The 27,144-nt window shown below is 37.9% G+C and overlaps 1 protein-coding gene and 1 pseudogene across 1 annotated transcript; both read left to right on the forward strand.

The window, feature by feature from the left end:
- Positions 1-12,740: 12,740 nt before the first annotated feature.
- Positions 12,741-13,936, forward strand: LOC149140512 (glutathione S-transferase F10-like; annotated as a pseudogene).
- Positions 13,937-20,313: 6,377 nt separating this feature from the next.
- Positions 20,314-21,520, forward strand: LOC149140513 (glutathione S-transferase F10-like). Its single transcript, XM_089448288.1, has 3 exons — positions 20,314-20,515; positions 20,729-20,784; positions 20,885-21,520. Exons 1-3 carry the CDS (start codon positions 20,373-20,375, stop codon positions 21,328-21,330), a joined length of 645 nt encoding a protein of 214 aa, XP_089304414.1. The 5' UTR covers positions 20,314-20,372; the 3' UTR covers positions 21,331-21,520.
- The last annotated feature ends 5,624 nt before the right edge of the window (positions 21,521-27,144 follow it).

Genomic DNA, 27,144 nt, shown 5'->3' on the forward strand with positions numbered 1-27,144 from the left:
TATCCCACTGTCATAGTTCTTCTGAGATGTCTTCTTCTTCCTAGGCGCTTTCTTATTAAGCTTCTTTCCCATTGTTCTATGGATCTCCTTCAAGCGATCAAGCTTCTACCAAAGGACCTGCTTTGATACCAATTGTTGGAAATAATACTGAGGGGGGGGGGGGTGAATCAGTATTATCAAATCAATATAACTTTTTCATTTCCATATTCAGATTCATATACGCTGCTTTTGTTAAGGCAAACCGTGCGTATACAAAACTATGTTTAATGCAACAAGTGTATATCCAGTAAACTTATGATACAGTTAGTTGATCCTTAATGAGTGCATCAAAAAATTATTAACCATATGAATAGTAAACAAGAGCAATAAAATAGAATAGATCATCACACATAAGCAAAACACATGAACACCGAGATGTAAGGTGGAAACAGAATGTGGGTGAAAACCACCTACTACAATTTGTCTCTATCTTCTTTTAATAAGAAACTTCTTTTTACAATATTTCTGTACTGGTGTCGTCTTATACCAGTATGCAAGCTTCTACCTATAGAAAGCTACAGCCTTCTCTCGTTCTCCAGCTTCTCCTGGAAGGGAGCTACAACCCCGTTAGCTCTTGTACTAGTTGATGTACTAGTACGTAGGTGCTGACCTACAGAAGGCTACAACCTTCTCTTTTCTTCCAAGGACCACTTTTCATAAATTTTCAGACTAGATACTCATGGAACACAACATCATAATCTGAAGGCCACGTTTCATCCAATTTTCATACTGGACCCATTAATAACATTGAAGCACAAAATCAATCATCACTTGCATCATCAATCTCTGAATTACCCAATACTAAATCACTGAAACCCTCTCAACAAAATGTAGTCACCAGTACACAGAGCAGAACACAGAACTCTGCAACTATTTTCAGAACCAACTGTATCATCAAAAATCATGCATCAGAGTGCATACGCTACTTGAAAGAGCCAAACCAGCGTGTATATGCAACTTCACCAAAGCGAACCAGCGTATATGTCATCAATTACTTACTTATAACTTCGCTGCACTTCCTAACTTCAGACATACCCAGATCATTACATATACAAGCATAATACGTATGTGAGAAACTAGATCTAGTCCATCAGATCACATAAATATAAGTCATTATGATCCTGATCCATTATAGATCTCATCCATCAAAACTAAAGCTAAACATAATCAACCAATCTAAATATGCAGAATACTGACACCAGTAAACAGACACCAGAACTCAGACTTTGCATCAATAACTAGAACCACCTGTAACTTCAAACATCATAGTTCATATTGTATACGCTACTTAGATGTATCTAACCTGCGTACATACGCGCTTTTATCAAAGTCAACCAGTGTATACATCTGTAAATATTCATTTATGATTTGCAGCTATTCCAAACTTGAGTTATACCCAGATCATAATATTTACAGAACATTACATGCGTTAGTATACAAATCTAGAATAAGCATGATCAAACCGTATAGAGATGATTCATTCCAAGCCATTAGATCCTAATCTATCCTTAGATCTTGTTCTCCATCAACCGCTGAGATTCTTCCTTGGCTCAGATCAAGCAAAGCATCATGAACCTATAACCTACATACTAGATCTCATACATCATCAGATATTCAAGACTTTCTGAATGCCCTTGCCTAATGATCTCCTTCTCCTTTTATAGTATTAGGCCTTACTCAATACCATGGTGCAAAACCACTTAGAGCCAATACCTTGGACCAAATACCTGGAGTCAATACCTTGAACCAAATACCATGGACCAAATACCACGGACCTGAAACTTAGTTTTCCGACATGTACGCGCCTTTACTTGCGTGAAAGTGCATGTGTACGCTGTACACGCCTTTGTATATAGTGAACCTGCATGTATACACTACTTGGTATATAGCGAACCTGTGTGTGTACACGACTTGGTATATAGTGAACCTATGTGTGTACACGACTTGGTATATAGTGAACCTATGTGTGTACACGACTTGGTATATAGTGAACTTGCGTATATACTTCTCTTTCTTCATTCTTTGTATTCTGATCATCAATTCTTTGCTACTGACCTGCTGCACTATGATATTTCATCTGTGTGAGTTGCCATCAAGGACAACACTTGTATCATAATGCCAACACAGGGCTCTACACATGAAAAATGAGAGATTCAAAGATATTATTGTGAAGTTGGGAGTAAATCGACAAGAAAAAGCTACATTCGAAGCCCTTCTCCAAAGTTCACAAGTAGAAATATAAGAGATAAAATATAAACTAAATATGCCAGCTAATGATCATGTGTAATCTAAGGAATTGGCATAGGTGGAAGAAGAGAAATAAATCCTAGCTAAAGAACTGATAGAAAGAAAAAATGAGATAATATCCCTCAAGTAGCAAATAGTGGAACTTTAGCTGAGGATAGACACACACATTTGTATAGTGCTTGTGCCTGAAAACATCCAAAATTACACAGAACATGTCACCAAGACCCTCACTGAACTCTACCTTTCAAAAGGGGGGCTTAAGAAGGTGAAGAAGGATTTGGACACTGCCCAGAGAAACCTACCACATAAAGAAAAACAACTTCATGAAACAACCAATAGCAACACTGACCTGATCAGTAAGAACCTATAGGCAGCAAACCAGGAAACTTCTAAGCTAAAAGGAAAGTTGAAATGAAATATGCCTCTCCTGCAGACCAAGAAACTTGTCTGGGATGAAATCATAGCAGAAATGAAAAGAAATCGGGAGTACATAACTTTGATGAATGAACAAAAGATTGTAATCAAGGATTATGAGTTTTTAATCCTAGCTACCGAAGAATATGGTGAAAATAAATCCTAGATTGCCAAGAAGTTCATTCAATTTGTAAATAAAATTCCACTCAGTGAGTTGAGGCCAATAGATGTAGCGGATAGAGTGTCTGCGATCATGGAGATCTCTAAAGTTATCCACAAGGAGGAGGCCAGAGTCAAAGTTGAGGAATGCCTAGGGGTGGCACAAAAAGATGTAATCACTTTCAATGTTGATTTTTATGAGAGAGTTAGGGAAGGATTTTCTAATTGCTTGGATATTATGGGAATGCTAATCCCGTGGACACAATATAATCAGATGTTAGTGGAGGCCAAGAGAAAGGCAGATTCCTCTCATGTGAAGACTGCCACCCTTAAAGGTAAAATAATGGTTAACTGTCTCAGAAAGGAATTTCAGCTGCTAGGGTTGGTAAATACCTTGTTCCACTCTGGGCTGAACTATACAAGGATCATGATTCTCAACATTACATATTAGTGATTCTTTCACGCTCCTCTCCCAACCCCAGCACTATGGAAAATGTGTGAACAATTTGTAAATCCTCCTGTGCTCTAGATCATCAACCCAACAACGTTGTCTCCAGAACCTATTTATCATGACTAAGGATACCATTGATCGTGTCTCTAGTGACACTTGTATTTTTTATTTTATGTAAATATTTTATTTTAGAAGAAACAATGTCAATTAGTTAGAATTTGGTTACTACAATTGTGCCATTGAACACACTGATTTTGTTATGATGATTCATTGCCAAATCAAGAAAGAATAATTTGTAATGGTTCTCCCTCTGAGGCCCTATAAAAGAAGTTCATGATACAGAACCAAAGTTTCGTAATTTTGGTTTTCCAAGAGAGAAGCTCTACAAGTTGTCAATGAAATGTATATTTTGTGGAATATTAATGAAATTTTTTGGCGATTCTAGCTCATATAAATGTGCAGTGTGTATTCCTTCTTGTGTTTGTTCCATATGTTCTCATTCTTATTCTCAGATTACATGTAATAGCAGTTGTTGGATATGTTTTCATGGATTTATGGATTCATGTAGGCGTAATGTTGATTAAATATGCATATAACTTATATGAATTGTTATCCTTAAAATGCGCTCCATGTATGTTATCACTTCATTTCAACATCCTTCTCATATGTTCAAGTTGAACTTCATTGAACATGATTATTAAGTCTAAACCTTGCGTATTGGTTTTCTTTCTTCCTTTATTATTCTATTTGATATACTACAAATGACCTATAAAAATGCATGTGCATATGATGTTGGCCGCTAGATCTAGATATTAATGCTTATGTGAGTTATATTTGGAATCCAACTTTGTATTTATCCTCTTAAGGATGGTTCCAAATCAATTTCATATGAAATATGTTAAATACCGAAGTGTAATAGAAAATATCAACAAATCCTTAAAGCACTCATCAAGATGTCCTAGTCGCTAGTCTCCTTTCAACTCAAAGGCTATCTCTAGGAGCTACAACAACACCGAAGGTTCCTTGATCTCCTCAAGAATGATAGAGCTCCAATATTGAATGTGAAAATGAGCTCTAGAGGTGTCAATTAAACAGATTTGAGTGAATTAGAGTTTATGACGCATATGCCTAAAATCAAGGAAAAAGCGACACTTGGCAGAAGTTTCTAAAAATAACTAATGTGCCTCCTTTAGCATACTAATAATGGATCCATATTTTTGAGGCATGTTTTTGTCTTTTTACCTTTTTTGCTTTATATGGTTTTCCAGGGAAACTTGCCATGCATGTTCCCAGGAAAGATTGGGAAATTTTGGGGTACTGCACAACTTTCCGACTTAGTGCACTACGCAGTTTCTGAGCTCGGGGAGGGATTGCGTAGTCTCTGGGCTCAGTGTTAGGATTCCTTCCATGACTACATAGTTTCTGAGATCAAGGTAGACTGCCAGTTTGAAGTGTGAAATTCCAATCATCGAGGCTTCTTGCCCTGGAGGATTGTGCAGTTTCTAGAGGCAAGTCCAAAACTGTTGCGTGACCAAGTCAGGACGTTAGCTTATGACTCAGGGAGATAATGTAAGCATAAAACGAGAAAATGTAAGCACAAATGAAAATTTAGATAAGTCTCAATCAAATCACGAGTACTTGAAAACAATACAAGATAAACTCTTGTAAATAGGAAGGAAGGCTCTAAAATCAAAGCATAGGAAAAATTTTGGAGGGTGGTTGTAGCTACTACAACACTTCCCTATTAGTTTACGACTATCTCAATCTCCTAGGTGCTTTTATAAGGGCATCTGATCAGCCTCACAGTTCCCCCTATTTCGATAACACAATCATGTTCCACACACAACCCTCTACTTTACTAATTCTTTCTCATTCCCCCCACCCCTAGCCTCCTGATTCCTCACGCCTTCTACATCCACATCCTTGTTTCCTTCAACTATACCTCTACACCACTCTACATTCATCTACACTTCTATCAACGTGTCTTTGCACCTTTTTGGTGCAAATGCTAGTTTTAAAATGTTACAAAAACATTGCTTTATCAAATCAATTCAAGTTGACACTGCATCTGGTTCTCAAGTTCCAATTATTTATGCAGCAGGACTTTGAATCACCCTTTGTGATTCTGAGCAACGAGGCTCAACAAAGGGCGCTATGCTCGAGAATAGTTTGTAAATCTCCTCTTATCAATGAACAAGCAATGAGGATAGAATATATCCATAGAAACATCCATCCCACCTGGTCATTCACAAGTTCAATTTAGAATGTTTAAGGAAGATTTGCAATTTTTTATTTATCAAAAACTTTATATTAGAAAGTATGAAAAAACATTAATTTATATATTAAAAAGTATTATAGAAATTATATACTTAAAACTTTTTAGTTATAATAAAAAATATTAAGTTTCTCATTAAAAAAATATAAATTTGATATTAAAGAATTATAAAGAAGGGTAAGTTCTGTATTTAAAATAAAAATAAAATAAGATTAATTTATATGTTAAAAAATGTTATAGAAATTTTATATTTAAAAAATTGTATTTATAAGAAATAATAATTTTCTCATTAAAAAAATGTAAGTTTGGTATTAAATAATTATCAAGTAGTATAAGGTTTATATTTAAAAACTTGCAAAAACTTTAAAATATAATTTTCTCACTCTCATAATTCTATTGGATGACAGTCATTAGCATGTTGGACATAGCTATGGGCACTATTTCCACTACAAAACTAGGATGGTTGTTTGGAATCCAATTAAAGAGATTCATTTTATGTGGTTCACTTTAAAGATTAACTTGCACTACAAAACTAAGATGATTCTTTGGAATCCAATTAAAGAGATTCATTTTATGTGGTTCACTTTAAAGATTAACTTGCACACTGAATCCAAAAAAATAGTGATTAAAATATAAATTTGTTTGTAAGTGGAGATTAGTTAAAACTTATTTTTAATATTTAATATTTCATTATTTTATATTCAATTTCAACTTTGAGTTTTTTTTATTCATATTATTAAATTTTATTTATATGTTTTTTCAATTTGCATACTATTTTATTTATATGTATTCTCAATTTACATAGTAATAAATTTGATAATGAAGACGCGCGCGTTCTGATTTGGAGCTCCTGCGCCCCTGCTTCCTCGGCTCCTGCGGTCCTCCGCAGGCCTCCTGCCCGATAGCCCCTGCTGCTGGGCTCTCAACCTTCACTCTCGGTATCCCTGCAATTGGGCTTTGCCCCCCTCCTCCTCCGACCTGTGCTTCTGCTGGCACAGAGCGTGTCGTTGCCATGAGTGTGCCAGGGGGTGGGGAGCCCTCTCCCACCCTGCCTATCTCTTTAGATGAAGCTTTCAGAAGGTTGCTTTCGAAGAAAGGGAAGAAACGTTTGACTCCAGAAGTCCCGAAATTCATCCAAAAGCGGGAGGAAATTCCTGAGATCGCCCTGCCAGAAGACCAACCGATAAAAATTGCCTTAGCCTTGGCTGACAGTGGGTTGGTAGGAAAATTTATGGGACGCTGGTCATCAAGAGAAAAAACAGATGACTGGATCCAATGCAACTGGAGGCCCCAATTGGAAAACAATGTGATCTGCTATGCTGTCGGTAAAGGGTATTTCATTTTCGATTTCACCTCCAAAGAAGACCAAGATCTGGTTTTCAGAAATGGTCCTTTTTTTTGGGAAATCAGGGTCTGTGTCTTAATAAGTGGACCCCCAACTTCGATCCCTCAATCGATTCCCCTAAAGAGGTCGCAGTCTGGGTCCAGCTTCCCAATCTTCTGATCCATTGCTGGAGCTATCACACCTTGTAGAAGATTGGAAATGGTCTCAGCTGTTTCATTGACAAAGCAGACAACAAGGGCCAATATACCTGCACAAGAATCTATGTGGAAGTCGATCTGGAAGCTGGACTGCCCGAAGCAGTAAAACTTACAGTCGGAGAATGGCATCACTATCAAAAACTGGATTACGAGAAGTTGCCATTCAAATGCAGAACCTGTCACGAACATGGACACTTCCAAAGAAACTACCCAAAAGCTCCAACCGGGGACAAAGTTGACGAAGAAGGATGGAAAGAAATCAAAAAGGGCAAAGCAGTCCCAAAACTAACTGAGAAGAAAAATTCAGGGCCATTGGTGAAGCCCCAGCTCAAACCAAAAGCCAAAAAAGTTCCTAAAGAGGGTTCTTCCTCTGGGGAGAAGATAGATGCCATTGGGATCCAAGAGGATCCAGAAGACCCATCGAAGAAAGTGAAAGAAGCTGAAGTAAAGTCATCTCTTCCTCCAACAGAGGATGAACAAGGGGAAAAAGAAGAAAATGACGAGCACATCAATCTGGGCTCCGATTTCGAGGGAGACTCAGAAGATGGAATCTTAGATTCAGACAGTTCGCAAGTCACTCCTATCAAGTCAGCCAGGGGCTGAAAGTCGAAGAAGAAACAGAGAGAGGAGAAAACTTATCTGGATGTCCTCCAAGGCTCTCAGAAAACTCTCAAAGGAATGATGAATACCAGATCTAGGTGCAAGCATGGTAAGGCTCCAAAAGGAGCCACAACCTCCCAAGCTAGTAAATAATGAAATACATCTCCTAGAATTGCAGAGGATTAGGCAGCAAGTTGAAAGAAGAAGCTCTGAAAGAAATTTTGAGGATGTACTCGCCCAAAATCCTTTTCATCCAGGATACAAAACTGGAGGACCTTCTACTCCTCCAAGCAAGCAAAGTTTTCTGGCATAAAGGCCAAGGGAGAGTAGTCAGTGCCAGAGACGCCTCTGGAGGGATTGCCTCCTTTTGGGATAGCTCCAAATATGATCTGATTCACGAAGAATGTTGCCCCCATTGGCCACTCACTAAGCTCCTCCATAAAGAATCTGGCCACCAAGTAATTATTCTCAATCTTTATGCTTCGGTTTTACCCTCTGAGAAAAAAATGTTTTGGGACTTGCTCCAGTCCTATATTTTCTTGCACAATCCAGAAAATATTATTATTGTAGGTGATCTGAATGTTAAACTAGCTACAGAAGAGAAAAAGGGGGGCTCACTGGTTAGGGACCCAGCTAGAGAATGGGTTGAAGACCTCATTCTACATTGGGGTTTGGAGGATATCAAGCCCACAACTGGGAAATTCACCTGGTCAAACAAAAGGTTAGGCCCAGGCCACATTGCTGCTCGTCTGGACAGATTTCTGGTCCAATCCTCCTTCTTGACTTGTGGTCTAATGGCCACCTCTAAAATTCTGCCGAACTACACCTCTGACCATAAACCCATTCTGCTTGAGCTCTCCTTGGATGGAAATCTTGGCCCCATTCCCTTTAGATTCAGTTTGTTGTGGATTCATCAAGAAGGATTCCAAGAGGTGGTCTCCGAGGCCTGGAACCGGAAAGTTCAAGGATCCCCTTCCTTTGTGTGGGAAGAAAAAATGAGGAGACTCAAAAGGGAGCTCAAGGTGTGGGCTAAAAGGTTGAAAACACCCACCGCCAAAAGAAAGGAGATGCATGACAGTTTAGCAGGCCACCAATTAACAATGGAGAATTCTGATGTAACGCAAACCCTTCTTCAAAAAGAAATAGAGCTGCAAAAAGATCTCCATAGAGCAAGTAGGGATGAAGAAGAGTTCTGGAGACAGAAGTCCAGAAATCTTTGGTTACAGGTCGGAGACAAAAGTACAGGCTACTTCCATAAGCAAGCTGAAGCACGCAAGCACTTCAAAACATTAAATGAAATTCACTATCAAAACAGAGTGGTTAAAGATTCTGAAGGCATAAAGCAAGCAGCCCACTCCTTCTTCAAAGATCTTTATTCTGCCCCGGAAGACCCTCCTATCGATTCTCACGCCTATCCGATTGATCTTATTCCTCACTGTGTTCAAGATTCCGACAATATCATGTTGACTGCTCCGATCAGTATGAATGAGATTAAAAATGCTCTAGATTGCATGGACCCGGATAAAGCCCCGGGCCCTGATGGGTTTACAACAAGGTTCTATCTGACTTGCTGGGCCATAATAAAAAAAGACCTTCTGAGAATGATCCGTAAATCTCAGACCTGTACCAAGATTGGAGGCAGCACCAACTCGGCCTTCCTTGCTTTGATTCCGAAAGACAAAGGCGCCACCGATTTTAGCAGATTCAGGCCCATCTCTTTGTGTAATACAAGTTATAAGCTGATTACAAAAATAATAGCCAACCTTCTTAAGAAAATTCTGCCGCTCATCATCCATGAAAACCAAGGAGGATTCATAAAAGTGAGAAAGATTCTTGACAATATTGTGCTGGTGCAAGAAGTAATTCATTCAAGTTGTCTCCGAAAAGAGAAAGGCACGGTAATTAAGATAGATTTGACAAATGCCTTTGACATGGTGAGACATGATTTCCTGTTCTCTGTGATGGGGAAATTTGGCTTCTCAAAAGTTCTCATAACTTGGGTGAAAGCCTGCATTGCCTCCCCTTGGATAGCGCCTCTGGTTAATGGTCGCCCAACTGAATTCTTCCAGGCCTTGAGGGGGCTAAGACAAGGTTGCCATTTTTCCCCGCTTCTTTATGCCATTCAAGCTTCGGTGCTCAGCTTCCAGCTAGACTACTGTCAACAGATCCATACTTTGCTAGGCCTGAGAATGGCTCAAAATGTTAAAGACATAAATCATGCCCAGTTTGCTGATGATACTTTATTACTAGGAGGAGCTAGCATAAATTCTGCTAGAAGCTTCAAGAAAGAGCTGGACATTTATAAAGAGGTCTCGAGCAGTAAGATTAACTATCTAAAAAGCATGATCTTCCACTAGAACTGCTCGATCAAGGATTTGACAGACATAGCAAGGCTTTTAGAAATGGAAAGAAACCTGACCTGGGAGTCATTTAAGTATCTTGGGATCCCAATCTTCAAATCAAATCCTAAAGTAGCTCACTGGATGCCCCTACTAGACAAGCTAAAACTCAGAATACAAGCATGGGGAGCCTCATGGTTGAATAATGATGGGAAGGTAATCCTAATTAAATATGTTCTCATAAGTCTCCCAGTTTATCAGAATTCCATTCTACTAGTTCCTAAAACCTTTATCAATAAAGTGGATGGTCTCCTTAGAAGATTTTTGTGGGAGGGAGGGAAAAATAATGAAAGAAAGCTTCATTTATTAAATTGGGACACTATTAAGAAGCCATTCTTCGAAGGAGGTCTACAAATGCGGGATCTGGTAGCCCAAAATCTTGCTCTAGGCTCCAAGCTCCTTTGGAACATTGTCTCCGAGAACCCTAGTTGGAGCAAGAGAGTTCCGTGGAAAAAATATTTTCATGGGCAGCGTCTGAGGTGTTTGGACCAGCCTCCTAGAATATCCAAAGGATCTCCAGTTTTCAAACTCTGTCTCACAACTATGAAACAGTTCAGTCATAAGCTTTATTGGATCCCAGGTAATGGGAAAAAAATAAAAATTTGGGAAGACTCGATTCTTGCAGATCAGCCCTTGAATCAGATGGCAGATCTGGAAAATATCAGAGTTTGGCTTCAGGCCAGCAATCTGGAAACCGTTTGGGACATCTCCAATTGGACAAATGATGTAGAAAGTCTATGGGGTGGTTGGAATTTGGGGGAGGTCCCTCATTGGCTAGATGGTGAAGCCAAGTTATTGTTGGATCTGCTCCAAGGAAAATTTCCCCTAAAGGCCTCTTCTAAGGACAAAATAGGGTGGGGTTCTCTTTCAGGATCTTACTCAGCAGCAGAAGGTTACAAAAGTTTGATGGATATCCCTAACGTCCCCCCAGAGCCAACTCAATTGAAATTTATCTGGTCTTTTCCTGCTCTCCCCAAAATTGATTTCTTTTGTTGGACTATGGCGTATAAAAGTATCCTCACTGGAGATAACTTGAGGAAGCATGGAATGGCAGGTCCCTCCAGATGCCCTCTTTGTGTTTCGGATGAAGAAACGGCTAATCACCTGTTCTTATTGTGCCCCTTTTCTCAAGAAGTTTGGAGGGGTGTCCTGATGTTAGGACCTGAAAATATAGAGCTTCCAGGAAATATTTAGGACCTTCTTCGAAACTGGGCCAAGTTATCCCCCTTCTATCTCTCCAAAAAAAATCTCCTCAAGACTGGTTGGATGTGGATTCCCAAATTCACATGTTGGAAACTGTGGCTGGAGAGGAACAACAGAATTTTTAGGGAGGAGAGTTGCAACCCGAATTATCACTAAAATCAAAGCCTTGTTGGGAGAGGCTTTAGAAACCAAACCCACCATAATAAATGGCACGACTCTGGACAGCGAGGAAGATCAATGGTTAAAAGAGCTTGTTCCTAATCATCAGAATAGACCCATTCCTCCTGCTAAAGCCTCTTCTCATTGGGAAATATGTCTAGAGGAATAGGAATTCATCAAATGGAGATCTGCTTTGGATGAGCACTGCATTTTCTTTGATGGGGCTTCTAAAGGCAACCCAGGAAAGGCGGGTGGAGGTGGAATTATCTTAAGCCCAGATGGCTCAACTAAGTTGTGCTTTGCTTGGGGTCTAGGGAATGAAACAAACAACAAAGCGGAGGCTCTTGCTCTATGGCAAGGTCTAAATCTGGCTCTTAAGAAGAATATCCTCTCCATCTCAGTCTTTGGAGACTCCGGGCTAATTATTCAAGCTATGAACTCTCAAAAGATCCCTTCTCAGGTGCAGTTAGCCCCCATCCTCAAAAAAATTAGACTAATGTTGCCCAAGTTTCAAAAAATCTCCTTCTATCATGTGCTGAGAAAGTTAAACTCACAGGCGGATTTGGCAGCCAACCTAGCCTCTATCTGGAGCAGGAGATCCCTGTTAGTCAATGAGGTTGAATCGAACTGTAGCATTCCTTAATTCTGGAGATGTCTGGGCCTCTGTATTTCGCTGTCCAAAGCTTCGGGATCGTTCCTCTTGAGCTGCCTTCTGTTAAGCGGCGCGGGCCTCTTTTATATATTATATTTCATGTCATTTCGCATCCGGCCATCGCAAATCTCCAAAGCATTAACCATTCGCCACTGCGATATGCGATGCGCGATGTGTGCTCGGACCTGACCATTCATTTATTCCAGTATATTGCCATTTCACATCCGCCCCATCGCAATTCAGCAATCCCTTTCGCGATCGCGATATGTGATGCACGACGAGAGCCCAGACCTGACCATACATTCATTGCAGTCTATTGGCATTTCACTTCCAACCCCCATCGCATCCCTTTGCGATGGGCCTACCCCCCACCTTTCTCCGATTGCGATTTCTGAGTTGCATCCGGACCCTATATCATTTATCTATCCGCTTTGATGGAGTTTCAGATCCGCTATTCTTTGTTTTCCGATCGTTGAATTCTTGATCACTTCATAGCAATCTACCAGTCAATTCAAAAAGAAAATGCAGTGATTCACGGACTAAACGGCACTCCGGCGTGGTGGGTCTCCTCTCTGCAAATGCAAAAGCAGTGGAACTACAATGCGCCATTCTGGATCAAATCAAGTCCTCCTTCAATCCTCTTTCTGCAACTACAATGTAATTCTTTCAGCGGGCCTTTCAAATTCCAATTCTACTGTCCCTGCTGACTGTAACAAGGATCTACAGTGTATCAGTGTTTAAGTCCACGGCAGCTGTTTTGCCGATTTCCAAATAAAAAATAACCGTTTTTGTCAAAAAAAATAAATTTGATGCGTTTTGTTTTTTATTATTTTAATTTTGGAAATAAGTAAAGAAGGTTATCCAAAAAAACATTTCAATTTTTAAAATTTTGAAAAATAATAATAATATACTAGTTATTCAAATTTAGGCTTATGTAATTTATATCTTTCTTTGCTGTTTGGAGGAGAAACAAGTTGATTATGAGCTCGTCCTCGTGGACCACTCTGTTGGTGCTCGCAAGCAACCCCAATATCTCGCTCTCGATGTAAGAAAAATCTATTCACTTTCATTTATTTCTAGTGATTTCAAATAACATATAATTATTTTGATGGTGTAATAGTTAAGTGTGGAGGTTTGGTCTTATGGCTATTTAATTTTGAGTAAGACTATAGTTAAATATGAAAATTTAATCTTCATAAATATTCAAATTTAATTTTGAGTAAAATTGTATATACTTGAGAGCTACTTTAAAGTGAAAGAAAAATAAACTACTTTGTCCCTCCATCATTTTCTTGTTGTGCTGTAGCCATTTGGAGTTATTCGGTAAATGCCTACCCACCCACATAATCTAAGCATAGGTTTGCCTTATTTTATATTTCGTTTCCTAGAGGGAGACCTGATAGACAGATGCATTTCTTCGGCCATGAATAACAGAATCGAGAGCCATCATCAAATATTTGGCCAAAAAGTACAAGGCTGAGGGTACTGACCTGCTTGGAAACAATGTGTCGAAACAAGCCCTGGTTGATCAATGGTGCGAGGTTGAAGGAAAGTCTTTCAATCCCCCTGCTTCGACCGTATTGTTTCAAACCTTCGTCATCCCAATCAAGGGAGGCACCACAGACGAAGCGGTGGTGGAAATGAATGTTGAGAAGGTGGTAAAAGTGTTGGATATTTACGAGGAGAGGTTATCAAAGAGCAAGTACTTGGCAGGTGATTTCTTCAGTAGTGGGGGTTGGACTTCATTGGGGAAATACACCCACCTTCCAGCGGTTAGAACAAGTGGATACTCATAGCTACTGATTACTTCACTAAATGGGTAGAAGCGACCCTAGCCAAAAATGAAACAAATGTTGCAGTGATTAAGTTCATGGAGGAAAACATCCTTGTCGGGTTTGGTTGCCCTAAGAAGATTGTCATTGGCAATGCTCAGGTGTTCAAGTCAACCAAGTTGATTGATTTTTTCCAAAAATACAACATGATAGTAGACCATTCTACCACCTATTATCCACAAGGAAATGGATTGGCTAAATATTCAAATAAAACCTTGGCAAAGATTCTAAAGCAGACAATATCAGAAAATCAGAAGAACTGGGATTCACAGCTGAATTTTTCCTATGGGCCAATAGGGTTACCACCAAGAGGTCCACTAGGAAGTCCCCTTTTGAGTTGGTTTATGGGAAGGATGCAATCTTCCCCATGCAATTAGCTATGCTAGTAGCTAAATCTTACAATATGTTTGGGAGGAGCCAAATGCTTTGAACAAAAGGATAAATTAGTTTGTAGAACTTCAAGAGAGAAGAGAACAGGTGAATCAAAATTTGATCAATTATCAGGAAAAAATGAAGTCCCTATTTGAAAAAATGGCAAAAGATAGGTATCTGCAGCCAAGAGATTTAGTACATAGATGGGATGTCAAAAGGGAATATAAAGGAAAACATGGCAAGTTTGACCCTCTATGGTTTGGACCTTTCAAGGTCCACGAAACCAAAGGGAACAATACCTTCTTGCTAGAAAATTTAGATGGTGACGTGCTTGAGCTGCCAATGAATGGGAAGTTTATCAAGCCTTAATTTCATCACTGAAGAAATCCACTCTCATCCACTGTAAATACCAGTGAGCCATTGTAAATACCAACACTATTTTATGGCTTTATTACCACCTTTTATTTTATGGAGGTTTAAATAAAATGACTCCATACCCAGGGAGTACGACACTAATTTGCAGGTTCTCAATGCATTGTATACAATACACTCTCCCCAATTGGAGCTAATTTTGTTTCCCTTTATCACTTATGTAGAGAGAGATGAGAGGTCAAATTCAATAATCCTAGCTAAAAAATAAATTACCAAGCCCTAGTGCCATGGCAGAAAATATAAGGTTAAAACCCGCACTCATGGAGCCCCTATTAGGTAAACATGATAGGTTAAAGGAGGAGTTTTGAATAGGTGTGCCCTTTTGATTAAATTCTGATCAGTTTAGAGGTGGATCACCATCGATCTCTGCCTGAAAAACCCCCCTGGAAGCATTTCGGGGGGGTTAACTTGTGCGGGCAATAAGCCGATGCTACCCCCTGGAGTTTACAAGTCAAACTGGCAAGCCTACCAATCTAAAAACCTAGATTGATTCCCAGGGGTAATCAATGGATCCGACCTCTCACTCTCCTACCTGCCATGATGGACATTCCATTGGCACCAATTAAAGTGAGCGATGGATTCAAAATTTAAATGGTAACCTCTACACCCCATGCTTCCATCCACCTATCTTCTGTCACCACCCAATCCCCTTCTGCCATGTGTCTTCTCGTGACGTCATCCTACATCACATGACCATTGCCCCCTCTCCGCCTATAAAATCCCTCCCTGCCTCAAATATTTAAAAGTTTCATATTACTTCTCAATGTAAATGCCTCCCGCCATCCATATGTTTTATAAAGTCATCTAATCACTCATCCGGTCCAGAACCTCCCTCCAATGTAGTTTTCAGCTATCTCTAGGATAACTAGGTAATCGGTCGGTCCTTTTCACCTGTAAATTATTTGAATATTCATTGGAACATGAAGAAAGCAGCCCCTAAGACCTCTAAAGCCCATGAGGTTAAACCCTCCTCCAGTGTCGAGCATCTCATGGACACAGAGGCACAAATTACTGACCCCTCTAGTGCCTACCACCTCACGGACCTTCGATTCAACTTATATGGTAACCACGTCAGAGGAGAAGACCCATTTCGGGTGGCCGATTCAGACCTATACTATGAAATTGTACCCTCAGTACACTATTTCCCTGATTTTGTCTCTTGGTTGACAACCACTTACATAGACGAGAAGAACTATTTCGTCTCCTCAATCAGGGTCAAAATCCTAATTCAAAAAGACCTGATTTACCAAAGCTCCCCTGAACCCCAACAGTTTATAGAAACTACATTGGTCTACCATTACACTACCCTTCTAGATGATGAGCAGCAATCCTTTCTGCAACTAGTCTTGGCCCGTGGCCTACATTGTCTGCCTATTGCTGACAATTTCCCTATAACCCTATTTGCATAGTCTATTTAGTTCATCCTATCCCTAATCGATCATTTGTTTGGGGATGATGATCTAACCGAGGCCATAAGATTCCAGCTGCACCATTTCCCCACCACCTCCTATTTCAGATATTATTCCTTATCGTTCTTCTTGTTTATGTACACTAATGTGGATGAGTTCGAGTGTCTAGGTCTTAGTTTGGTGGCTTCCAATGAACAAAGGAAGTGTGTTTTTGACTGGGACATTTTTGTTAGGAAGATACAAGATGTTGATGGCTATTCCTAGTTTTTATCCTCCTACATGGCCATTTCCTACAAAATAATTCATGTTGTTTCCCATCTCATAGTTCTCCCTCAGCAAAAAGAAATCCTCCAATTTAGCAAGGATACGAGGGTGGGGGAATGGTACCTATTTAAGGATTTCACAGAAATTAGGGTCTATGGGTGTGAGCTTCCTCCTTACCGCTTGTATGTGTTTATTCCCATGAGGATTTTCACTCTTGAATTCATCAAATAGAGCCTTAATGTAGACCAAGTTCACTTTGTCCCTGCTAAGTAGAAATATATGTTTAAGTTAGGCAAGTCTATGGGACCTTTTATTAGCAATTCCAGGCAATCCCACAGGGAAACTGAGGACTTACTCAAACAAATGAATTTTCATCTAAGGGATGTCTGGAATTATGATCCTCATATGTCATTTCCAACAGAAGAGAGAGAATAAAGGCTTCAACTTATGGCATGAGGATAGGCCTGAGATTGAATGGAAGGCTAACTTTGTTTCGTGGCCTATTAACACAGAGATGGAGATCGAGACTCCAACAATGAAGCACAAGGCACATACAAGGACCATTGACTAAATGGAAATGTCAATATGGAGGATGTACACCCTAGTAGAAAGGAAAAGACCCAAGAGATAGAGGAAGAATAAATTGTGGCCATGTTAGTAGAGACAAGACCAGATCAACTAGGCTTCTAGGTTACTTTGGGAGACCCATTACAGACTATTGCCTTATCCTCTTCAGAGGTAATTATTTTAAGTTCAAAAGGAAGTGCAACTACTACTGAGCCAAGATGGCCTATTGGAAAGTTCATTGAAGAAATAAACAAGAAGGTAAGGGAAGAGATGTAGAAAAAAATGGCATCTCATTCAGTCCCATATCATACTAGACTTCTGGCTGCTTTGGACTTAGAGAGAAATCAAATGAAGTTCTCACTACAACACCCACTAGCACAGTCTAACTTCACGCTCTCAATTTAAGGCCCTAGACATTTCATTAGACTTGACAAGTGTCCCTCTACCATATAAGATCAACTTCCATAGGAAAGTGGGAGACATGTTGTACAGTGAGCTGAATAGAAATGCAATGACCGTTAGCAAGGATGAGAAGCTGCTAGAGAAGGCTACAACAAGGTTAAAACAAGAGAGAGATAAATCCAGATCTCTACACATGTAGAATGAGAGCTTCAAAGAGCTCATTGTGAAGTTGGGAGTATATCCAGAAGACAAAGCTACATTCGAAGCCCTTTTCCAAAGTTCACAAGAAAAAATACAAGACTTAAGACAAAAACTAAAGATGCCAGCTAGTGAGCATGTGAAATCTAAGGAACTGGAATAAGTGGAAGAACAGAAAGAAATATTGGCAAAATAATTGATAAAAAGAAACAATGAGATAGTAGCCCTTAATAAATATGCAACAAAACTTTAGTTGAGGATAGACGCACACATTTGTGTAGTGCTTGTGCCTGAAAACTCCTAAAATCCCACAGAACAACTCACCAAGACCCTCACCAAAATTGAGCTTTCGGAAGTGGAGCTTAAGAAGGTGTAGAAGGATTTGGACATTGCCCAAAGAAACCTAAAACAGAAATAAAAACAACTTGAGATAGCCAGGACAAAAGCTGACCTGATTAGTAAGAACCTATAGGTAACAAACCAAGAAATTTCTGAGCTAAAATGCACGCTAAAAGGAAACATGTCTCTCCTGTAGGCCAAGCAACTTTTATGAGATGAAATCATAGCGGAAATGAAAAGAAATTGGGAGTACATAACTCTGATGGATGAACAAAATATTTTAATCAATTATTATGAGTTTTTCATACTAGCTGCTAAAGAAGATGGTGAAAAGAACTCCCAAATTGCAAAGAAGTTCATTTAGTTTGTAAATGAAAGGCCACTCAGTGGGTTGAGGCCAATAGATGTTGTGGATAGAGTGTCTGTTGATGTTGTGGATAGAGTGTCTGTTATCATGGATATCTCTAAATTTGTCTAGAAGGAGGATGCCAGAGTCAAAGCTGAGGAATGTGTAGAGGTGGTACTGAAAGATGTGGCTACTCTCAATGTTGAGTTTGATTAGAGAGGTGGGGTAGGGTTTCTTAGGTGTTGGGATCTTGTGGGAATTCTAATCCCATGGACACAATATAATAATATGTTAGTGGAGGCCAAGAGAAAGGCAGATTCCTGTCATGAGAAGACTACCACCCTTAAAGGTAAAACAATGGTTAACTATCTCAGAAAGGAACTTCAATTGTTACGGTTGGTAAATACCTTGTTCCACCCTAGGTTGAACTATACAAGGGTCTCGAATCTCAAAATTGCATATCAACAATTCTTTCATGCTCCTCTACCAGCTCCAACACTATGGAAAATGTGTGAATAGTTTGTCAATCCTCCTGTGCTCTAGATCATTAACCCAACTCTATTTTATGTAACTATTTTATTTTAGAAGAAATAATGTCAGTTAGTTATAATCTATTAGTACAATTGTGCCAGTGAGCAAGCTGATATTTTGTTATGATGATGCAATCCAAAATCAAGAAAGAATATTTTGTAATGGGCTCTCCCTCTGAGGCCCTATTAAAATAGTTCATGATACAAAAAGAGAGGTTCAAAATTTTGGTTTCCCAAGAGAGAAACTCTACAAGTTGTCAATGAAATGTATGCTCTGTGGAATATTAATGAAAGTTTTTGGCGATTCTAGCTCATATAAATGTGCAGTATGTATTCCTTCTTATGTTTGTTCCATATGTTCTCACTCTTCTTCTAAGTATACATGTAATAGCAGCTGCTGGATATGTTTTCATGGATTTATGGATTCATCTAGGTCTAATGTTGATTAAAGATGCCTATAACTGATATGAATTGTTATCCTTAAAATGCGCTCCATGTATCTTAGCACTTCATTTAAACATATTTCTCATATGTTTCACACTAAAATTCAATGAAAAATATTCTTAATTTTAAGCCATGTGCATTGGTTTTATTTCTTCCTTTATTATTTTATCCGATATACTACAAATGGCATATGAAATTGCATGTGCATATGATGTTGGCCATTAGAGCTAGATATTAATGCTTCTGTGAGTTAAATACTGAAGTGTAGTAGAAAATATCAGTAAATCCTTAAATCACTCATTAAGTTGTCCTAGGCACTAGTCTCCTTTCAACCCAAAGGTTGTCTCTAGGAGCTACAACAACACCGAAGGTTCCTTGATCACCTCGGGAATGCTAGGGCTCCAAGATTGAATGTGAAAATGAACTCTAGAGGTGTCGATTAAACAGATTTGAGCGAATTAGGGTTTATGACGTGCAACCCTCTACTTTACTAATTCCTACCCATTCCCCACCCCTGGCCTCCTCATTCCTTACGCCTCTTATTCAATTTTTTAAATTTTAAAAACTAATAATAATAATAATATACTAATTTTTATAAAATGTATATTTTGGAATTTTTTTATGTATTAAATTATACACATTAAATTTTTCATGAGAGAAATCAAATTGGGTAACTCTGACTGAAACTGCGACTGACAAAATTCTTTTAAGCGGGGACGAAGAAATTGTAGTCACTGCACCAGTCACCAATTGTGGAGGTAGCATAGTTTTCTATGATACGTAGGGTGGCCTATTATTTTTTGAATTAATAATTGATTGCGTGCTCGGTACGCCATATATTTTGAAATAAAAGACAAGGTCATACATATCGATTACGTTTAGGATTAATGGAATGGACTTCTGGGCCATCCCCACTACGAATATAAATATATATCCATAGGCTTGGAATGGACTTCTACTACGAATATAGATATATTTTCAAATCCCACGTGCTCGACATCTCTTCTGCTTTATTTAAAAGATCGCTTTTCTTCTGTGAACCACCCATCAATCCATTTTGCATACCTTAGCAGTTTCAGAGAGCATCATATTATTTCATGGCGACGATCAAGGTACTCGGCTATAGCGGATCCATAACCACCAGAACGGTTCTTTGCTGTTTGAAGGAGAAGCGAGTTGATTACGAGTTGGTCGTCGTCGACCCCGCTGCTGGTGATCACCTGCAACCCCGATATCTCGCTCTCCCCGATATCTCGCTCTCAATGTAAGAAAAATTTATTTATTTTTATTTAGATTCCTAGTAACATGTGATTGTTTTAATGTTATAATGGTTTAGTAACATGTGATTGTTTTGATGTTATATATACTTGAGAACTACTCTAAAAGTTAAATCGAAAAAAAATAAACTATTTTGTTCTTAATCAACATTTTCCCTCCGCCGTTTTCTTGTTGTGCTGCAGCCGTTTGCAGTTGTGCCCACTATCCAAGATGGGGATCTCACCTTATTCGGTAAATTTCTACACATCCCCATAATCTAAGCATAGGTTTCTTTCACGTTTATATTTCGAGATCTGATAAACAGATGAATTTCGTTGGTGATGAGTAACAGAATCGAGAGGCATCCTCAAATATTTGGCCAAAAAGTACAAGGGCCAGGGCACTGAGCTGTATGGAAACAGTCTGTCGGAAGAAGCCCTGGTTGAGCAGTGGTGTGAGGTAGAAGGACAGTCTTACAATAACCCTGCTTTGACCATATTGTCTCAAATCGTGTTCGTCCCAAAGAAGGGAGGCACCACAGACGAAGCAGTAGTGGAACTGAATGTGGAGAAGGTGGGAAAATTGTTGGATATTTACGAGGAGAGGTTGTCAAAAAGCAAGTACTTGGCGGGTGATTTCTTCAGCTTGGCCGACCTGCAACATCTGGCGACTACCCACTACCTGGTCACAGTTTGCGGAAAGGGAGATCTGATATCGTCGAGAAAACATGTGAAGGCCTGGTGGAAAGACATCTCATCTCGCCCTACGTGGAAGAAAGTCACTGAAAAAGCTCCATAATGAAGAGAATCGACTGTAGAGTCTGTATGGAGCAGGCAGACAACCAGGGCTAGCTAAATAAATAAATATAATAAATGGTAAGGCAAATCCTATATTATTATGACTTTCATATTTTCATTTCATAGTAAATGAAAGTCATGCATGTGATAGGTTTTGCTATATCGCAATGATCCGGATAAAACTTTCAATACTTTGAGTGGATTCTCTTTTCATGTGTTAGGTTTTGACATATCGCAATGATCGGGATAAGACTTTTAGTTGACTTCCTTTTCATTTCGATTTCAGATGTAAAACTTAGTGTTTGCTCTATAAAAATGATCAGGATAACACTTACATTTGCTTACCAGTTTGGATGATCCTAAATTATTGTTATTTTGTTTTGTTTTTAAGATTTTTTTTAATATTTATTTTAATTTATTAAAATGATATTAAATTATATATTTATTGGAGAATTTCAATAGCTCTAGAGATGTAAATATTTTTTTGTTTTGATTAATAAAAAAAATAAAATTAACATTATTAAAATTAAAATATATTTGTATGAGTTTTATATTAAAAATGAGTATGGTTCAGTTCTCACAAAATATCATAACAAAAAAGTTTTAATAGTTTAAGATGAAAATGTATCCATCTTAAGCACAAATCCACTATACAGGAATCACATCTCTTCTACAAACCTCTTTTAGTGAACATTTAATTGTCTTTAGTTATCTTTATTTTTCTGTATATATTTTTCAATGTATCTTTGACATATGTAATGTGTAATACATTACATCTAACACCTTCACATCTCTTCCATATTGACTTCCATAGCACCTCTTGACACAAAAATTAACTTGTAATTAACTTTTGAATAATAGGTTGTTTTATTATAGCTTTTTTTCCTTTTTTAATTATAACATTTTATGAATATCAAAATATTGATAGAAAAATATATTTGATGATATAATATCATAAAAATTTCATCAACATATTTGCTTAAAATATAACAAATGTTATTATTCTTACTTTAATTATTGTGTTAATAAGAGTGGATTAAGGAGACAAAAGGGATGCTACCATCTACTGAAGGTGTATGTATAGATTTATTAAATGTGTATGTCCAATCATCTTGATATCAATAGGTGTTTAGATAATAATAGTAATAATAATTTTAATTCAAATCACGATAACTACTTCACATTTTTAGGTAAGGGTTTTTTTGCATGATTAAGGGATGAGAAGTAATGGATAAGGTTCATATTTAGAATTTCAAGTAATTTTGGTAAACGGAAAGAAATAAATAAATGTTTGAAGGATGTAAGTCAATTATGAAAAGTAAATATGTAATGGGATATACTAATAATTATTATGTGGTTAATAATTAGACTTTCCAAATAATAAAATGGGCAAAATAATTTCTAGTTGGTTGAATTAATTATTATTAAAACTTATAAGTCTTAAAATCCAAGTTTTTTGTTTAGACACAAACGTTCTTATACTCACTGCTCTTGACAACTATGTGTTGGTCACAAATTTAATTATTTTCTCAAATTTTCCAATAACTAGGACTAGCCTGACTTTTAATAGTTGAAAAGCTTTAAAATAAATTTATGCCATGGCTTATTTCAGAACAAAGGAAGAGAAAATTGTTTCAATATTGCTCTTCTCTCTTCCTGAAAATCCCCACCAAATAATAGAATTATTCCTAGCGTTTATTTGCATTCTTGTGGCGTGATAGAACAAATCCATGATTTTATTTAAAGCATGAAGGCGTGTGTAGATACCAACGGAAAAAATGAGGACGTCATCCAGAAAAAGGAGGTGTGTGAAAGATAAGTTGGGGTAATGATAATCCCCTTAAACCTATCCCTTTGAATTACTTCTAAAATGAGCCTAATTAAGTCTTCTACCACCAATAAAAATAGGAGAGTGGATAACCATGTCATAGCCCTCTCTCATCATGAAAGAACGGGGAGGCCACCCCATTGATCACGAGGGTGAAGGAGTATGTGCTGATATAGTTCATGACTCAAGAGACAAAATAATGACAAAAGCGTAGATGGATTAACAAAGGTCTGAGGTATAACCAACTCACCCTATGAAAGACATTTAAGAAGTCAACTTTGAATAGTAAGGCTTTTTGTTACTTTATATGAATGGAATGGAGACCTTTGTGGATAATTCCAATATCATCATGGATTTTTCTATCTAATAGAAAACCAAATTGTTCAAGGGAAATGTTTGCAAAAAGGACCTCCTTTATTCTGACATAAATGGTCTTGGACATGGTTTTGTAGATGGAATTGTAAAATGAAATGGGTCTGAATAAGTCAAAAGAGTCAACAGAGTTAGCTTTAGGGATGAGGACAATAAATTTTGAGTTGAAAGGGGAGATATCTTCCCAATGGTCCTTGAGTATTTAATGATTGAGAGGAGATCATAACTAATGAAATCAAGGTGGTTAAGGTCAAAATCAATCGAAATTCCATCTAAAACATGGCTTTTTCCTTTATTAAAATTGTGTAGGACTCTTTCAAGTTCTTGTCTTGTGACCTCAACCATTATGGCATCATTTCCTTCTTCATCAATGAGATTTGGGAACATCCTTGCTACAACCAAGATCTGTTCAATGATGGTTGTGTTTTGATGGTAGAAGATAACTTTGAATTATGAGCAACCCTTTGCAACAATGTCCACGAAGGAGGTAGCTAAGCAACCCTTAGAGTTTCTAATGCCCATGATTTTGTTGATAGCTTTTCTATGATTAATCACCCAATGAAATAATTTTATATTATCATCAATCTCTTGTCATAAAAGGGAATAATTTTCATTTTCCATTCCTTCTCGCTATCTAAAAGGATCTTCCTTCTAGATTTTTCAATTTCGTAAATTCTATCCTTCAAGTTCTTAGGCACCTCTAAGGAGGTTTACAGATAAAAAATGGATTAAATATTCAATTTGATGCCAGAGAGGGCCTTAGAGTCAACCTCCCTAATTTTTCCCCCACTCGATAATCATACCCTTGATCACTTGAGATTATGTTGGAATTGTATAGTTTGGGATTCTTTTATGTATGAGGAGAAGTACGACCAATTTGATTTCAGTGGATCTATAAGGAAGGGTTCTTTGAGTTGAGAGGGATTTGATTTGAAAGGACTAGGACGATTAACAGGAAAGGGATCCAATTCTAGAAAAACAGGGGAATGATTTGAGTCATCACCCATCGAAGTCCACTATCTAATCTTGAGGTCGATGTCAAGAAGGGAATCTAAGATAATGAAATAGTCCAAGTGTTTGGAAATTTTTGTTGCAACATATATGTTATTTGTCCAATTTGGAAGAATTTTGGGAGGAAATCTGAGAGAGGATCTGGTTTGGCAGAGGTACCTTAGAATCTAGAGTTTCCAAACATGGAATTTAAATCCCTTCCTATAAGAACCTTTCCAAAGTTGAAAATAGGAAGAGAAGAAAAGGAGGTCCAAAATTCCTTCCTCTCAATATAAGGACCATATAGAATAACACAAAAAAATGACATGTCCAATTCAAAAGAATGGAGGTCCAAAACTAAACCCGAATTGATAGACCAATCAGAGGAGATTCACATCAGAGGGGCATTCCAACTAGAGATAATACCTCTCGATCTTCCAACTACATCTGTTTCCAAAAAATCATAATCCAAAAGGAGATATTTAATTATGCTTAGGGCCTTATCCCCTTCCTGCATCATTTCTTAGAGAAGAAAAATGTAAGGAGAGTGTATTTATATGAGTCTTTTGATTTCTAGTCTTATTAGGGGGTTGGTAATACCCTTTCAATTTAGTGAAAGGAGATGAATTTTACAACAAAGAGTGGGATTGATGCTCTAAGCACCCTTTGAATTGAATATTTCTTTCCAAGTTGAACTTTGAGAGAGGCTTGGCTCTGAGCCTTGGAGAGAAAATATTTCCATCCTCTTCAACAATTTGGATGGGAGGTTTTTCTACTAGAAACCCCAAGCCCCCACCAATATCTAAAGATGATAAGTTAGAGGAAGTTGAGAGAGGGGTGGAGTAGAATGCCCAAAAGAGCATAAATTGTAATGCGATAAAGGGGGGTGGGTAGGGTTATAGAATGTGGGATAGGGAGGAGCAAAGGGAGAGGTAAGATAGGAAAAAGGAATATGAAAGGGATGGGGAGGAGGGATAAAGGGAGAAGACGGGAAGGGGAAGAAGTGAAGAGAGGCCAACTAGATGTTTAAGAATACCAGTAACTACTGTCCCAAACTTGGTACAAGGAACTAAACTAGTAGGATTGGAACCATCTAAATAACAATCAGAAATGGGGAGAAAATATGGTAAAAATCACATCACCTAAGGAGGTGGCCCTCCGAAGGGTTTTTTGTTACATATTTCACTAATGGAGTTTATCTGAGAGAGGACTCTGAAGTTATAGTTGGTTCGAGAATAGGAGAAGAGATAGCAATCTAAGACTCCACATATGCTTGCTTCCAACTGAGTTGTAACTGGAGAAGCATCCTACTTCAAGAGAGTAGGATATACTTGGGTCGATTCTAGAGAGTACAAAAGAGTGGAAGCCTGAGTTGGAGAAATAGAGTAAAATGAGTTTTTGCACACCCCTTTTGGTTCGATTTTCTACAATAATGCATTGTAGAAATTGATCTTCTCATATGATAATTACTTTCCAATGATTTCCAATAAAGTTATCTTGTGTCACATATATCATTAAGCAATTACACATTAAAAATATCAATAGCAATGCAATGAAAATACTAGGATCGTAAAGAGATAGGAAAGAACAATAGAGACAACAAAAATAACCTGGGAAAAACCAATCTTGGAAAAAAACCAACAAATTTTCTTCTAGGAGAAATTTTTTCTTCAATAATATTTATAATTCCAAAAAAAAATTAGAATTTTGTGCTAAAATCAAAGTCAATTCACTAGTCAAACTTGGTCAAATTCCAGCTTAATCAACATTGTTTAAGCTTTCAAATAGTCAATTTTGGTCAACCTTTTTTCTTGGTTAATTTGTACCCTGTAGTCAAATTCATACCTATGGTTAACCCTTGTAATTGACTTCATGTCATCAAACCTATGGTCAAATAGTCTCTCTTTGTGGTAAATTTCATCATTTTTCTTATGGTTAAAATATGAAAAATTCTTGATCAAACATAGACAGAATCTCAATCAAACGAAGTAGATGAAACTCAATCAAATGAGGAAGGTCAACCTTGGTCAAATGGAAGCTTCTATACTCAGTCATTCACTTCATATTTATTTCTGTTTTTCTCACATGTGTGGATTAGAATGGAAGATAGAATGTGATTTCCAAATTGGTCAAATAGAGGAGTCTATTGTGTATTTATCCAAGTCAAATGGGGTGGACTTTCACTAAGGGTCACACCCATTCATTTATGGGATCGAATTGACACTTGAGGTTTACCTAAAGCCTAAAAAATAATATTTTTCTTTTTTCATTTTCATAATTTTCCTTGGATCATTTGGGAGGCATTTTAGTATGTGGGAATACCTCCCGATGCTACACAAAAATCAACTCTCCCTCTTAGCGAGGGAGGTATTCTCTATAACATATTTCCCTTTCCTGAAATGTCTCCTTCCTTAAGAAAATTTCATTAGCTTGCCATGTTGATGCATGTCTATAAGATAAATCCATTTGAGAGATGGAAATGTAACTCTTCATATGTACATGAGTATCGAGGGATTTTGGTGAAAGTCCCATATGGCTCATTAGGAAAACATATCAATCTTCTTTGGTCATGACCTAGCAAAGTCCTTATGGTATCTAAGTTCTTCTAGCTTCTTAGGAGATAAT

This window comes from Pinus tabuliformis, chromosome X (genome assembly GCF_031772625.1).
Source record: "Pinus tabuliformis cultivar Carrire ecotype Pingquan chromosome X, CPIR1, whole genome shotgun sequence".
Lineage (NCBI taxonomy): Eukaryota > Viridiplantae > Streptophyta > Pinopsida > Pinales > Pinaceae > Pinus > Pinus tabuliformis.

Coding starts and splice junctions, on each gene's coding strand:
- LOC149140513 (XM_089448288.1), top strand. CDS start 20,373: ATGGCGACGATCAAGGTACTCGGCTATAGCGGATCCATAACCACCAGA. Junction 20,516..20,728: donor CTGCAACCCCGATATCTCGC/TCTCCCCGATAT, acceptor TTTTCTTGTTGT/GCTGCAGCCGTTTGCAGTTG. Junction 20,785..20,884: donor TGGGGATCTCACCTTATTCG/GTAAATTTCTAC, acceptor GATGAGTAACAG/AATCGAGAGGCATCCTCAAA.